Genomic DNA, 15,373 nt, shown 5'->3' with positions numbered 1-15,373 from the left:
AATCTTTCCTGAAAGCCCTGGTCATTTTTATTTGGAGCAGCATTACTGCGTTTTCCCAGCTTCTTACACAGTGAGTTTGGCAACGGATACATTTTCCCCTCCATGACACAGCACGTTTCTGAACACCTGTCAAATCCAGACGCACATTAAATGCCTCTCCCGCCTGCTGTCCCCCTTTTGCCCTCCTCTGCTCAACCAAGTACAAAGTACGTTTTCCAAGGAGGACCTCGCCACTCCCTGCACAGCTGATTTGTCTCCCATTACGTGTCAGCTGCCCTGTGCTTCTCTTTGGTTTTATCCTAAAACTGCCTAACAGGAATTGTGATACTGGCCAGCAGTGGCTTCCCCAACACTGCATTTAAACCAGATAACTGGTTTCCCCCCTCAATTCCCTGCAGATACTACATAAAAGCCTACCTAAGATTGACAAAGCTCAGGCAATCAATCCATCGCAGTGAGACATGACATGCTCAGGACGGGCGGTTGTGCAGCTCCCAGCACCCGAAGAGTATACTTAACCTGAGTGTTTTTTTTTAAATTAGTAAAAGGGTGGGTTGCTTCTCTACTGTAGCTACATTTAAGCAAATTGTTCAGGGCCCTGGCAACTGCTGTACAATAGAAAACCCAGCCAAGACCTTCCTATGATCTGCCCGCTGCTTTTATTGCAGTACAACGGTTGGGAATGGAATACTTGAATTCATGTAAAAAAATAAGGCACCTGTGTTCGTGGGAAGTTGACTGAGGGGGGGACATTGGAACAATCCCAAGAAGATCCCACATGAGACTTAAAAAAAAAAAAAAGGGGCCCCGACTGCAAACAAAAGCAAAAGGCAGGTTGAAAACATATGGCTCTTGAAATCTTCCTGGAAGTCTTTGGCTATGGCCTGGTAATCATTTAGGAATCACTGCCACGACTCCCCAATGGCTTCTGAGTGGTTGAGTTTGAACATTTGCAACACCCCATTTGATACCATTCATTAAAGCTTAGGAGGTTTCCTTATGCTAACGGGTGGTCGCCAATGTGAAATGCTAGTACAAAAATATTTCCCTTTCAGGTACTTTATACATATACAGAATTGGATCTCTATTCCCAGCTCCATCCATTCTTTGCAGCTAAGTGCATCTGAACTTTTAAGGATCACAAACTGCGCTTACCAGAAACAAATTTAAAAGATTCCCAATTTGTTTCTAAAATGAACTGGGAGCCTGGATGAAGCAGCGGCCACATGCTGGGGACACCAGCGGATCTGGGGGGAATTCAAATTCTGCAAAATGATGCCACTGCAATGGATTATTTTTCTTAAATGATGCCCACGAATACAGGGTGTGCACACACGTTTGGAAAAAAAGTCTGTCTTAGTGGTATACAATGCAATACCAGCACCCTTTAGGTAGGCACGCAGTCGGAGTCTGGGACTTCAGCACTAGGGTTGAAGACAGTATCTGGTCTTGAAGGAGCAGCTTATCGTTGTGCACTTCCTCTCCCCCGACAGTGACTGCCCCTGCAGCCCCTTGGTCAGGGGGAGTTGGGGTTCTCTATTGTGGAAAAGAGCCGAGCGAGCTGGGCCCGCTGAGCTTGGCTGATGTGCTGGGTCATGTGAATGATGCAGTCCATGGTGATCTCGGGGTTCGCTTGCACCACACTGCAGGGCAGACCAGAGAGGAAAGAGGAGGGTGGTGTTATGGTTCAGCATATTACAAGCTAAGAGCCAAAACTGCTGGAGTCCCTGCCACATGCCATACTCTAAGCGAGGCCATTTATACCCATCAGAAGCAGGTTAATTCTGTTGCTTTTATTCACACACCTCCCATCTACTGTTGGCAGGGACAAGGAGGGCCCCGCTCCACTCACCTCTGGACATGTTTGAGGGCATAATCGTGTTTCAAGTACTTGATGTTTTCCCAAATGGCTGATCGGATGCCGTCCTCTTCCTGCAACTGCTTCTCCAGCCATTCTACCACCACCTGGTTGTTGTCCCAGAGATAGCCCTATAAGAAGTACCAGGAGTAGCTTAGCACGTTTGTGTGGGTGCACGCACATCCAAGAGAGAAGCCATCCTACAAAGCCATCTGACCTACTTCCCTTCTTGCTCCCTTTGCAAGTTCTCCTTGTAACCCTCCCCTTCTCTGCCCGCCTCTCCCCAGCACTCCAGCTTCTTTGGTGCCAGCTAATTATTCAGGTTTTGGGGGCTAATAAATGGCAGAGACTCTGGAATTATTCTCTCCACTCCCAGATGTGCTTGCCTACAGTTGTTCAAGCCAATACTTAGTTTCTATTCCAACCGCCTCCTCTTTTTGGCTCACTCTGAATTACTCGATCCATTCTGCTATTCCTAAATTCTTCCAGCTCAGCTACTTCCACAGACCTGCTCTTCATTCCCTCTGCTTAGTAATTAAAGATGATGTGAAGTAAAACTGGAGCTAAACAGAGACTCCAGCAGCACACTGCTAGACTCCTCCCTCAACTCCATAACCTCCCCTTTCTCCTGGCACTCCGCCTGGGGTCAGGAAACCCATTTTCTGCCATCACGACAGCACTGGTGACAGGCAAAGGGAGTTCAGCTTGAGGAGTAAGTCTTAGCAAAGCTGTATTAATTACATGGCTTGACTCGGAACAGCTCGTTTTTCCACCCATAATTTCATCAAGCGCTCAAGTTGATCTGGTAAGATATAGTCTTAAATTCATGTTGTTTCCTTTTTGGGGGGACTCTGTCTTCATTTAAATGCCCCTACTTCTATTTCCCCGAGTGGTGGTTCTGGCATCTTACTGGGTAAAGAAACGACTTGCCAAGATGGCCAGTTTGCACATACACTTCACCTTGCACTTGGCATCCTCTTAAAAATTTCTCTAAAGCCCCCAAAAACTAAATTCTAAGACCAACACCAGCCGCCGTGTTGCTTGAAAGCAGAGGCGTGAAATCCCATCTCTCTCCAGCGCGAGACCCTTTCTCACTCTAAAGCGATTAACAATACGACATACTTCTTTTTTTTTTCTTTTGGTCTGTTCTGTTTACGTTTGATCACTCGCGTCCAATTTGAGTCCCCTGATTTGAAGAGACAGAGTCCCAGATTCTGCGCCCGCTCCCTTGTCCCTGCCCCTCAGTGCTCAACGGGGCACGACTGTCCCAAGCTCCAGGACGACAGCTCCAGCCACACATTCAAGCCGAGCCAAAGCGAGAACGCGAGCGTGTGGGATGTGTGACACTGGGGGGTGCCGCACGTGCTGAGGCAGCAGAGGACAAGCCAGCAGTGGGAGCATCTTGACCAGCCAAGATGGAGAGATACCTTCGCCGCCCCTTCCATCTCCATGAACCACCGACGCAGCATGGACTGGATGTGGATGTGGCTGAGCTCGCTGTTGGCCTCCAGGATCTCTGCTTTCACCACCTCCTCCAGCAGCAGGCGCCGCAGACGCCAGTATAAGAATGAGCGGGAATTCTTCCATTCCAGGATATCCTGGTGGGGCAGAGGGAAAGAGCTCAACACTCAGGCTCTGTGGAGGGGTGAGAGGAGGGAACAGCTGACCTTCCACTATAACATGTTCTCTGATTAATGGCGGGGATGCAAGATTGGAGGCGACGTTTGCTTCTCGTGGTCGTGTCCAAAGACTCCCTCCCTCCCTCCCTCCCTCCCTCCCTCCCTCCCTCCCATGACTGCCCCTGCCGACTGCGGCCCCCTGCTTGTTAAACACTAAGGAAAGCCAGCAGCATCTCCAGCACAGATGACCAGTTAAATTCCCTTCCACACTGCCCAGGGATATAACCCAGGCTTTGAGCCGGGTGCCACAATGCAATCATCCCTGCTGGGTGTGGGGATGGTGGCTGGGTGCGGGGACCCTGCTGGGTTTGGGGATGGTGGCTGGGTGTGGGGACCCTGCTGGGTGTGGGGATGGTGGCTGGGTGCAGGGACCCTGCTGGGTGCGGGGATGGTGGCTGGGTGCGGGGACCCTGCTGGGTGCGGGGACCCTGCTGGGTGTGGGGATGGTGGCTGGGTTCGGGGACCCTGCTAGGTGTGGAGATGGTGGCTGGGTTCGGGGACCCTGCTGGGTGTGGGGATCGTGGTTGGGTGCGGAGACCCTGCTGGGTGTGGGGATGGTGGCTGGGTGCGGGGACCCTGCTGGGTTTGGGGATGGTGGCTGGGTGTGGGGACCCTGCTGGGTGTGGGGATGGTGGCTGGGTGCGGGGACCCTGCTGGGTGTGGGGATGGTGGCTTCAGAGAGCAACGTTTTCAGGTCACAGCTCTCCAAGGCTCCTGCCCACCCTTGCCAGGGCATGAAAAGGGTTCCCTGCCAGCCTTGAGCATGGTTTCAAAAAGCCAAACACCTGGGCTTCACTGGTGAAAGCAAAACGAGACCCGAGAGCGAAGCCTGGTTGCTTAACTGTGATAACGCCTCTTTCTTGCATCTTCCCCGGCGTGTCATGAAGGTCAGCAAAATGCACTGCCACCTGGTGGTAGATAGGCAAGAGCAGCTCCTCTCGGGCCCTCAGCTGCTTCTCCAGCTCCTTGCGCTCTGGTTCGGAGAGCACAGGGGTCCCTGAACATCCCAGGAAACAAAAAAAGGCACTTATCAGTCAGAAGCTGGGTTCAATTCACTGCAAACTAGGGAGCAAGATAACAGCACATCTCAGGCTACGCACGAGTGGCTTGAAAGTTCAGCATGGATATTATTTACTTGTCTATTTTTTCTTGAGAGCGCTCGTCTCAAGCTTTAAGCAAAACAACATCAATCGGAGGACAAGTGAAAAGGAAGAAACTCTTTCCTTACCCAACTGTTCAACAAGTTTGCCGTAAACTGCATCAAGTCTTCTCATAGTCTTTACCAAATCTTTCCTTCGGTACTTAATTTCCACGGTTCCCTCAGCTTCTAAAATGCCTCCCCTAAGTACAAGGTGGTTTTGGAAAGGTCACGGTTAGTCTCGCGGAGAGATTTTCAGAGGAACAAACAAGTCATGGGAAATGTTCCCAGCTTCGCATTATTTTTTTTTGGAAGAATTTGTTTCTTCTGAGGAAGATCAGGGACACAGGAAAACTACCAGACTTTCCCTTCAAAAACCTGTGGGATTTCTGCAGAGGTTTTCTTTCAAGTATGCTTTGCTACTTGCCTCTCAGGCCCATGATTTTTTTTACCCAAGATAAAAGGGGATAATAAAAATATAATAATTAAAAATCATTTAGTTGTTCATCCCGTCAGCCTTTGCAGAATATCTAGTAAGATGGCATTAGCATCCTATAATTTTTAGGTGTCAGCTTGTGGCTTGGGCTGACTCACAACAATTAAAAAAGGAAGTCTCAGAGTGTTACAAGACCTAGCGAGTGACTCAAAGAGCTCTTCAGAGTAGGGACCATGTACTTGCTTTTATTGCCAATCATAACATGCCTCCTCTCTAGGCAGGTCACCTGTTATAGTTTTAAAATGACACCAACTAAGGGCTGCTCAATTTTTTTTTTTTTTTTTTAAAATAACAATTGGTTCTTGGCCGTCATTTCTAATAACAGTTTCCACTTGGAAGTATGAAGTGGGAACTTCTGCAGTTTAGTCGAATTCAGCCTGTTCCTTCCCTGTTCCCCATGGCTTGCCGGGAAGGATTTATCCAAGAAGAGATCATTGTTCTCAGATTGAGGCATCTGCTATGAAGGACACATGCACACTATGTGGGATGGGAGGCCACATGTTGGGTCCATCACCTCTTTCAACCCTTGCAAGGCCAGGCAAGGCCAGCCTACCAGGTTCAGCTGAAGGCTGACTTGGAACTCATAAGGAAAATGCCAGAATAGGTGACAGGAAACCAAAGGGAAAGAAGCACTGCTCACCTGCTCTCCTTGTCGGCATAAAGCTCCACGTACAGAGGGTTGATAGTTGGGTCGAGCACCCCCCAAGACCCTCCTCTGAGCTCACCATGCGGGGGGATGTAGATAAGGACAGGCTGCTTGAACTGCCTGATGCAGTCGATAATGTGAGCCCCAAACTTCAGTATTTGATCGTACATGTCTGCAAAACCAACGTGCAGCTGTAATGAGCCCTTCCCGGCAATGCATCCCTGTCTGTGGGGCTGACCGTGGCTTGGGACACACATACCCAAGAGCAGTGCCAGGTCACCACTCCTCACCCCAGATCTCGGCTCTCACCTCTGGCAGGCCTCACCTCGCAGCAAACCAATGAATGGCATGTCCTTCGCAGCCAGTGGCTAAAGCTGCCAGACTTACCTGAAGTGACCCATGGTGCTTCCCTCTCTCACAGAGGCAATGGGAGCTACCTCTGCAGGGAAAAGACGGGTCCAAAAAGACCACCCCCAAACCAGCAATTGAAATCACTTCCTCCACACTGCAGGGGAATTTCTTGGTGGGGCACCACGCCATCAGCATCCCCTCAAGGGACATGGATCCCAGAGGGCCTGGCCATCTTGCAAAGGGGTCCTGCATGGCTGGTCTGCCATTTCTCCTGTCCAGAGACCTCTGACCCGAGCGGGAATCACCTTTCATGCCACCAGCAAACCCCCGCCAGTTTCCAAAGATCAGGAGGGGGAGGTGCTCCCGGTTGAAGTCTTTCATAGCCTGGGTAGTTTTGAAGGAGGAATCCGAGAACCAGACTTGCCCGGCTTGCTGGACTATCTGAAAGAGAGTGGGCAGGAGGGTTCTGGTTGCACCTCACAGCTCTGGGAAGTCAGATACTAGTGAGATGGCTGATGGTTCTGGCAACCTTGCAAGCCCTGTGCAAAGTGGCCTGATGACCCGGATTTCTTTCCCTACAGAGCACGGCCCCAGCAACAGTGCAGAGGCTCGTGATGATTTCCTCACGTACCTTTACTTCGGAGTCCAGGTTAGCCGGGTCAGCGGGTATCGTAAGCTCTACACTCCGGGTCTCCACAGCAATCACACCGACGGGAATCCCTCCCAGCCTGCAGAGACCAGCAGTCATGTCAGGTGCTGGAGCAGAGGAGCTTTCGCTTGTGCCAAGCTGAAGTCTTCCACAAGACTTGGAGTACGGCCAGCTCAGCCCTTCCCTCCTCCCGCCCGTGGTGTAGGAAAGTCACTCCACAGATACCCTTGAACTTGTTCCCAGGACGCCTTCAGCTCCAGGCAGGACCCCTGCAGACCCATGCCATCGACAGTGCTGCCTGGCTGCATGCCAGCTGTCCTGCATGTGGGTAACTTGACAATTGATCCCAGCTTGCCTCACAGCATCAACAACCCTAGAGGTTGGAGCCAGGCCAATTCCACCAGGACGCAGCTCTCAAAGAGTGCACGGGTCTAGGGAGAAGCTGCACCGGGCTGGTACCTTGCTCTGCCAGTGACAACAGTCTGTGCCCAGGGCTTCATGATCTCCATGAATGAGCCGTGATCAAAGAAGCCGCTCTGCCAGGTCCCCTTGACCGCTGCCAAATCAGAGAATGCCAGTCAGGCCGTTCTGCCCAGCAGTTCATGACCCCTTGTGCCAAACAGCAATAAAACCCCACCATAATAGACTGAGGATGTTATAGCAGCACACACACAGAGGACAGGAGGGTGCTGGAGTGAGAATACCCTTACTTACTTGGATGGGGTCTTCCAGCCAGCATCCATCTGGGGTCGTAGGGGGCTTTGGTAGGGACAAAATCAATCTCTCTTTCTATGGGGTCACTTATGGCGGTAGCAGGCACTGGGCTGTGATTGTCCTATAAGAAAAAAGATTGCTAATCCTGCTTGAACATAACGCCATGGCCCATCCTGCTGGAGGAGCTCTTTGTTCCCTCCCCACCCCGCTCCAAAGCTGCGTAGGCTGTTACAGACAGATCCCTAACCCTGACCCATTTCCTGGAGAGTCACTACTTGCACAGACAATATTTAACATGACTAAGGGTAGGTGGGACCACTGCACAAGTCTACTAGGCATGGCTCTGCACGTGACCACCCCCATTTAGGACTAGTTTATTATAGAGGGGCAGAAAAGCCTGCAAGGCGACAGCTCCCCAAGGCACATCAGTACCCGTAACAGTGCTAAGGAGCTACTTGGCGTGGTTTCTGAGGGCCCAGGGAGTCATACTGGTGATGATCAAGCAGAGTAGCCACTACATTGCCATCCTGTTGTAGTCACCTACCTTTGGCATGTATGAAAGCCACTGTAAGACAGTATAGACCCCCTCGAAGTCATCCGGAACAGTGACATGGGAAACACCGTTATTATACATGATGTGCACACCTCCCAGCTGGTTATTGGATGTGTAGACTTCACGCCCCAGGACCTGGTTGAAATCATCCATAGACAAAGTTTATCACCCTTTCCTAAACTGTAGGTCTTTTCCCTAAAGCGCCTCACACCTGTTCAGTTAGACCGGTACATACTTCTGTGCATTGTAAACTGGCTTCCCTCCCTCACAGAGGCCACGGGACTTCCTTGCATTTAATTTGAACCTGCTCTAAGCTGACTGAAGCTAAACTGAAGCGAGGATCCTTGTTTTTTTAAAAATTCACATGGTAAGTGTGTCCACTACTGCTTGTTTGGATTGGTTCAGCTACTTGAGTTTAAAATCACACTTGAAGTTAAACTGGGCTGGCAGAAAAGCCCACAAAATATGCAGTTGTTTAGACTAGACGATGGAGTTAGGGACTGGGAACATGTTCTGCTCCCAGCCAGAATACCTCTCATATCTCTCAACCTCTGTCACAAAGACCCCCATGGTGTGTGGGTTCACATCGGCCCAGCTCTTTCAGAGCTGTCAGTCACTACTATGTAATGATTTATAATGCTCTCATTCAAACAGATATCTTTACTTTAATTTTCCTACTGGTTTCTTCTTTGCACAAATACTATGAATTCATTCAGTTTAAAAATTGCCATTTCTAGACCACAGTGGAAATTGTATGAGAGAAGTGTTATGCGTCCAATTAAAAAACCTAAAAGCTCTGGAGGTGGGAAGAGGGTAAACCTTTCTTGGGTTGCAAAGCAGCACAACTCGGCACCAGAGAAGACAGTTTCTAGGGGATAAGTCAAGTAACGGGTATAACTAGATTATTCATTACCTTATTCAAAGCCCTGGTTCCAGTGAGAATGATGTAGGAATTCTCCACCTGTATGACTCGCTGGCCCAGCCTCGTCAAATAAGCACCAATTCCTACGGCACGACAGGTCACCTAACAGACACAGAATTGAAGAATTACTAACACAGAGCGATGTAATTGTGAACGAGAGTCAACAGCATTCTGCATTTTCTCATCACCCAGGCGGAAAGATAATTCAGAAACTGCACTTTTCATCTACATGCTCTCAGCATCACAGTCTAAGTGACCGAATGACATCCGCCCATTCTGACGCTGTAGCTTCCCAGCTGCCAATTTATAGCAGGCTATTCTGTTTTTCTTTCACTGAATAATGCATGTGTTGTAGCAAACTGCTGGGCTTTTAGTTTAAAAAGCCAGTCCTAAGCGGTTTGCAACTTTGAGAACTTCTGAATATTGATGCTTAAGCCAGTTCAAGAAGCCTCCACATCCTGTATTTTTCTCCGTTTTCCTTGACCGAGTAGGAGTCACCTTGTTGAGCTCCCAAATATGGCTTGGAAAGCAAGTACCAGAGGGGCTGTGCATCCTAGATAGGAAACAAGGTGAAAAGCTCACAGGACAAAACAGTAAGTAGAAGACAGCAAAAGCCCTACCATGGTAATGGTCACAATTTCCTCGTATGCACGAGAGGTCTCCCCAGCAATGGTGGCAGCAGCTCGCAGGTTCTCCACACCCAGTCCTTCTTCTTTGCCAATGATATCTGTGAGGACGTACCTGTGGGAAACCAGGAGGGACACTGTAGAGCAAGTAAGATCAAAGATGACGGTAGTTTTCCCAAGTTAATGCAAGGAAGGCACTGGGCTGAGCCCTGGAGACCTGAATTTGAATCCTGGCTCTGCCACACACTGGATTCATGATCCCGGGGAAGGCACTTCTCCTTTTTGTGCCTTACTTCCCTCCACCCCCAAGAGGGGTGGATTTGAGGGAGCTAAAATATGGATCCAGTCCTGTTTGGAGCCCCTTCCCTGAACTCCCAAGAGCTTTGTGGGACAGAAACCTCAGCAGCTCTCAGCCACCGAGCTGGGGCAAGCCAAAGAGAGCTGAATGCATGGGTGCTTGAGCAGGCCAAGAAACAAGCCCTGTCCACTGGCTCCACACATTTGTGGAGTAGGTTTGGAGGGGCTACAAATGCGAGGCCTACCACCACGCGGGGGCTCTCCCAAGTCAGAGCAGTGCCGAGGCATGTGCTGGTACCTGCTATGAGCTGTCCACTGCAAACGTACAGTTGGGTCAGACGAACGCCCAAGCCCACTGGGAGACAGTGCAGATGTAGCAACAGGCACCTCCTAGCCGTTACCCTAACCCCCCCACCTCTAGCTCCATTTCTGGTGGGTCAGTATACTCCTGATAACTGAGGAGTGACAGCTTTGCCTGTTGAAAACTGCAACCAGCTACAGGCGCCCTCACAACTAGGTTGGCATCCCCGTTTTCTTTATTAAAGAACATTATGGATGGTGTTGGTCTACAGGATGTCCACTGGGTCTCCATGAGCAGCAGAGTGCTTGATGGCAGGGCACTCTGAAAGGCACTTTAAAGGCAGCTAGCAACCGTGACAAGCGGCTCCTACACAAATGCAGACATTTTGCAAGTGTTCGGTCCCTAATAAGAAATCCCAGGATGGAGAAACCAGCTAGCAGGACTGACACCCTTCCCTGCAGGGGAACATCCACTTGGAGCACTGTCCTTCCTCCTGGCACTGATGCCCACATGCCGGATTCACAGAAAGGTCAGGCTGGGAGTGCCCTCCAGAGATCATTTAGTGCAGCCCTCGATGATCTAAATGTAGCTAGACTGTTCCCATCAGGTGCCTGCATAGACCATGCTCATGAGCCACCAGTGAAAGTTTGTCACACCCGCCCGACGCTTCACTAGCCTCCACTTCACTAGCCTCAGCATCTGGGAAATGTTCCTAACATATCATCCGCAGCTTCTTTCTTGCCTATTAAGCCAATTTGTTCTTGCCCTTCCCCCAGCAGACACGATCTTTAATTGGCCCCCATCTCTTCATAACCTGTTTATGTGTTGGCTGACTTCTGTTACAGAGAAACATTATCCCCATGAACCTCTGCCCACAAAGAGCCAGTTTTCCTTTCCAAACCAGGATAAGACACTGCCTTGAGTTTCTTTTTATTCACCTGGACTCTCCTCCTTCCTCCACATGCTCACAGCGCACCGAGTTCATGGAGCTGATCCTCGTGTAGTCCTGCGGGGTCAGGTACAGGTACTTGAACCCCTTTGAAGAGAGAGGGAGAGAATTAGCTCATTCTTTCACACAGGCAACTTGCTACCCCCCAAAAGCTGGAGTCAGTTGTGGTACAAGTCTGGGGAGCTCGGAGAGCAAGTTATGTTTTTACAGATTGGTAGTTTAAAATCCTAATCGCCTGTCCTAAAACTGGGCACTTACTTTGCCAACTGATGTTTAAGGAGCACACAGCATTAGTTTTACCTGTGTGTGAGCTACACACGCAAAATTTCACCTTACGCAGAGGTGCTCAAGAGTGACGTAGCACAGCAGTTCCCAATCTGTGGTATGGGTACCACCAGTGGTACGCAGACAACCTGTCAGTGGTACCTGTTAACAGACTTAATATAATTACTTTATATGACAAACATTTGCTGGTGGCACTTAAGATTGTATCGTTTTTGGCGGTGCACAATCTGTCAGAGTTTGGGAACCGCTGAGTAGTGTATGCATCTCCAATACAACAGAGCATATGCAGATGCTCAGTGAGAGGCTCTGGGACTAACTGGGGAGCCTTTAAGCTGCAAGCACTGAAATGACACACAAACTCAGTGTCCCGTGACCTTTCAATGAGGCTGAAAGCTCTAAATTATATTGGAGAAATGGGGCCAGGGTTCCCTTGGCCATTTCAGCATCTGAAAATCCCACCCACTGTAATTTCTGACTACAGTAATGTCTGAGCCCTCGGACAGAAGAAGGGCAAAAGATCACATTTTAGAGAGGTATCCAGGCTCCTAATTTCCCCAAGATTTCAAAGGCAGGCACATGCCTAACCCCCCTTTAAAAACCTGACTTCAAGCTCAGCCCTGTTGCTTGCTTCCAAAGATGCATTTTGGTTTCTATCTTCCATTTTCCCCACCTGGTTATAGGAGGACCAGACACCACACAGGAGCAGAAGGGTCTCTGGGCATGCAGAGGAAGAGGGGTCTTCTCATAAGCAAAGAGGGAAGTGGATACAGCCCTACCTGTGTGCTTACAGTGCAACACTGTGGCTATGCAGGCTCATTTAACCTCACAGGAGCTATTTCCTCATTAATTTACCATTTTGATTCCTAAATGATGTCTGTCACAGAGGTCATTTTCCCTCTGATCACAGCAGGACAAATGTACACACCTTGTTGGGGTTGGCAGGGTCCACCCACGCCACCTGGAATATGTACTTTAGCTCCTCGGCGAGCCCTATCCGTGCCCCGCTGTTCGCCGCAATGTAGACGCGGGGGATGCCCTCTGCACGGGCCAGCTCCGACGCTCTCAGGAAGAGGAGGTCCTCCATGAGTCCGAAGGAGCCAATCTTGTGCGTGATGTCATTGCTTATGACGATGATGTCCCGGCCGCTCGGATACTCGGGGGTTTTCAGCTTCATTTTGAAAGCCACCATCCCCACCTGCCCAAAACAACAGGCGGCTGTGGAGGGGGGCTTCTCCGGGGGGGTGGACCATGCCATGGCAGGGGGCTCCTCTCTGGCTCTTCGAAGGTCAATTAATGGCCCTCCCTACACCCCGGACTCCCAGCTGCATTCACCGTACTTTAAAAACACAACTCAGGCCAAGTTTTTGTTCCACTTGAGGCTTCTTGCAACTGGCAAGAACATCTGGGAATCAGGGATATTTCTGGTGCAGAAACACATCCTTAATCAGAGTCATGGCTGCCAAAGCTTCACAATGAAAGTGCCCCGTCTAAGTTGGCAACCACCGTTGGTAGTTCATGTCTCTGAGACACAATATGCAGTGAACCCCACACACAGTGTCCTGCCAGGCGAGAAGACAACCTCCAGCCTAAAATGTCAGAGAAACCGCCCAACACTGACAAGGACCGAGCTTGAGAAATGTACTCGAATCCTCCTAGTCTAATGACTAAATCGGGGGGGAAACCCCGTGTTGCCACAGTCCTGAGTTAAAAGGAAGAGAGATGTAGTTAGCTGTAATAGTCTGAAGCCAAATGGAAGGCAGGGTAGATTTGCACCTTACAGATGAACCAAAGGAGACAGAGAGATCTCTACTTTGGTTAGTCTATAAGGTGAAAATCTACTGTCTTCTACTTAAAAGGAAGAAACAGTTGCACATTCTTCATTGGGTGCCATGCTTAGTTGGTTTTCTGCATGAGAGTCAATGGGTATTACAGTAATTTGCACCTCTTTCTTCCACTGTTCAAAGTACTGGCTCCACTCCACTCCCTCCTCCCTTCCCATCACAGAATCCTTTCCTGTGTTGCCCTTAGCGTCTGCTTCCTTCTCTACCTCCGTTCTCTCCTTTTCCCTGCACTGTTCTCTTCAGCTCTTCCCACGCTGCTCCCTTTTCCAGTTCAGCCCCTCAACCGCTCCCGTCTTTTTTTCTCTGTTGATCTTGCTCCTACCTTATTTCCACCAGGGAGTCTGTTCATCTGTACCAGCTGCCCCTGGGAATCCAACACTAACTCAGTGTAGGTGAGGACATCTTTGGAACAGCTCTCTGTACAGCCCCAGAGCTTGAAGAGAGCCTGTGGAGGGACCAGAGTCAAGGCCATTAACACAAACAAAACCGATGGAGCCGAGAGCATGTGTTGCTGCTTGGCAAATGTGCATCCATGTGACAGCCTTGTAGTCATTTAAGTAAAGGGACTTGAACTGCTGCCAGCCTGACTTTGCCGTGTTTCTCTTCATGCTGGGACTTTCTTATTGAGCTCCTCACACCTGGTGCTGCTTCAGCAGGGCTCTGCTGATTTGTGCGAGCTGATTTGTGCCTTAGAAAACATCTTGCCTACAAGAAAGCGTTCTCCAGGCCAATAAAGCGTAGCAAGGAGAGTTGTTTTTTGCCCCAAATGGATAGACATAGAAGGAGAAAATAGATCATGGAAATACATCAAACTGCTCCTTAGCATGACTGACCTGCCTGAACATTTCAGGGAAGTCGTACACGTAGGTCGTGCCCAGAGACTGTGCCTGGAATCTCTTGGACTGAAGCAGGTCCTTCGTGACGTACGGCGTGTTGATCAGCATCCCGTGCAGTGGCCCCTGTTTGTCTCCGTAGGAGTGAAACATGATCTAAAGAGAAGGGTGGAGTCAGTGTCCCCCCCACCCACCGACTGCTCATTAATCAGTTAAAAGGCAGTCACTCAGAAGTGGGGTACAGCTTGCTGCTTTGATATGTTAGAAAGCTTGTGGTCTACGAAACTGGTGATAACAGACTCCATCTCGCCATTCTCATAATAAGGACCAGACTCAAGAGCATCACAGCAGCATCCCTGGTTGGTATGGACATCCCCGCCAGTATTGTAACAACCTAGTTGCGTCTGTCCCCCGTCTTAGCACTTGCCTAGACATGAGACCTAAATCCCATACAGCTAAGCGCAGGCAGCGTGTCTCCTTGAGCTCAAGTGGAGCAAAAGAAGCAGAGCTTTATTCCCAATGGCACCTTGTGGGTTGAAGCAACTAGAGTGCAGCTTACATGTGCAACACTTAAAGAGTAGTTTTAATGCAGCTGAAACCTGACGTGGACAGATGCACAAGCCTGTTTAAACTGATGTAAAGCCACTTGGAATGGTTCAAAAGCATACCTGGAAAATCAAGTACTATTTTGAACTGGATCACTGTGATCTGGTTCAGTATCTATGTGCAGATACCAAGTATTCCACAACATACATCTGGTTGGTCCTCCAGGCATCCCACACTGCACTGCTCTTCAGCCCACACAAACGACAGCAACTAAATGCTCTGGTATGCAATCAGAACTCAACTGCTACAACCTCCCCCCTTTTTTTTCCCTTTTGTTGGCACTCTTTATCAATGTGCCCCACGACACTGCCCACTCAATAAACACTATCTTTCTTATATGCCCTTACTTCCTGCTCAACCGTGGCCCCTCACCAACACCTCCCCAGCCCCTGGGGGCCCAAAAATGTGGGTCATAGCACCCCCCTACACCCTCCCCAAGTTATGCAAGCACACTGCAGTCAAGTGCAAACTACTGAAGTTTATTGAACTCAGGAGAGAAGGGAAGGCAGACATGTCAAAATACTCCCAGCCACTCCCTTGGACTCCCAAAACATGGATGCAAGCACTTCCCACCCTCTACCTGCAAGGCATGCTTGGCTGAGCGCTGCCCTTCCCACCCCCGGTGCCAG

At 49.7% G+C, this 15,373-nt stretch overlaps 1 protein-coding gene across 7 annotated transcripts in view; it reads right to left on the bottom strand.

Moving 5' to 3' along the window:
- Positions 1-4: 4 nt before the first annotated feature.
- Positions 5-15,373, bottom strand: part of ACACB (acetyl-CoA carboxylase beta) — a 58,342-nt gene continuing 42,973 nt past the window's right edge. For 6 of the 7 annotated variants that reach the window (XM_059713394.1, XM_014598472.3, XM_006264182.4 and 3 more), the window contains 17 exons: positions 14,139-14,294; positions 13,628-13,750; positions 12,390-12,659; positions 11,169-11,266; positions 9,627-9,747; positions 8,998-9,108; positions 8,076-8,219; positions 7,532-7,652; positions 7,277-7,373; positions 6,800-6,896; positions 6,474-6,609; positions 5,812-5,989; positions 4,766-4,878; positions 4,380-4,534; positions 3,286-3,456; positions 1,853-1,989; positions 5-1,643 (listed from right to left, as the gene is read on the bottom strand). In XM_059713394.1, the coding sequence (XP_059569377.1) occupies positions 1,517-1,643; positions 1,853-1,989; positions 3,286-3,456; positions 4,380-4,534; positions 4,766-4,878; positions 5,812-5,989; positions 6,474-6,609; positions 6,800-6,896; positions 7,277-7,373; positions 7,532-7,652; positions 8,076-8,219; positions 8,998-9,108; positions 9,627-9,747; positions 11,169-11,266; positions 12,390-12,659; positions 13,628-13,750; positions 14,139-14,294 (2,355 nt within the window). In that variant the 3' untranslated portion in view covers positions 5-1,516. The other variant, XM_059713397.1, reaches the window with a different exon arrangement.

This window comes from Alligator mississippiensis, chromosome 10 (genome assembly GCF_030867095.1).
Source record: "Alligator mississippiensis isolate rAllMis1 chromosome 10, rAllMis1, whole genome shotgun sequence".
NCBI classification, from domain to species: domain Eukaryota; kingdom Metazoa; phylum Chordata; order Crocodylia; family Alligatoridae; genus Alligator; species Alligator mississippiensis.
This window is presented reverse-complemented; position numbering and strand designations above follow the sequence as displayed.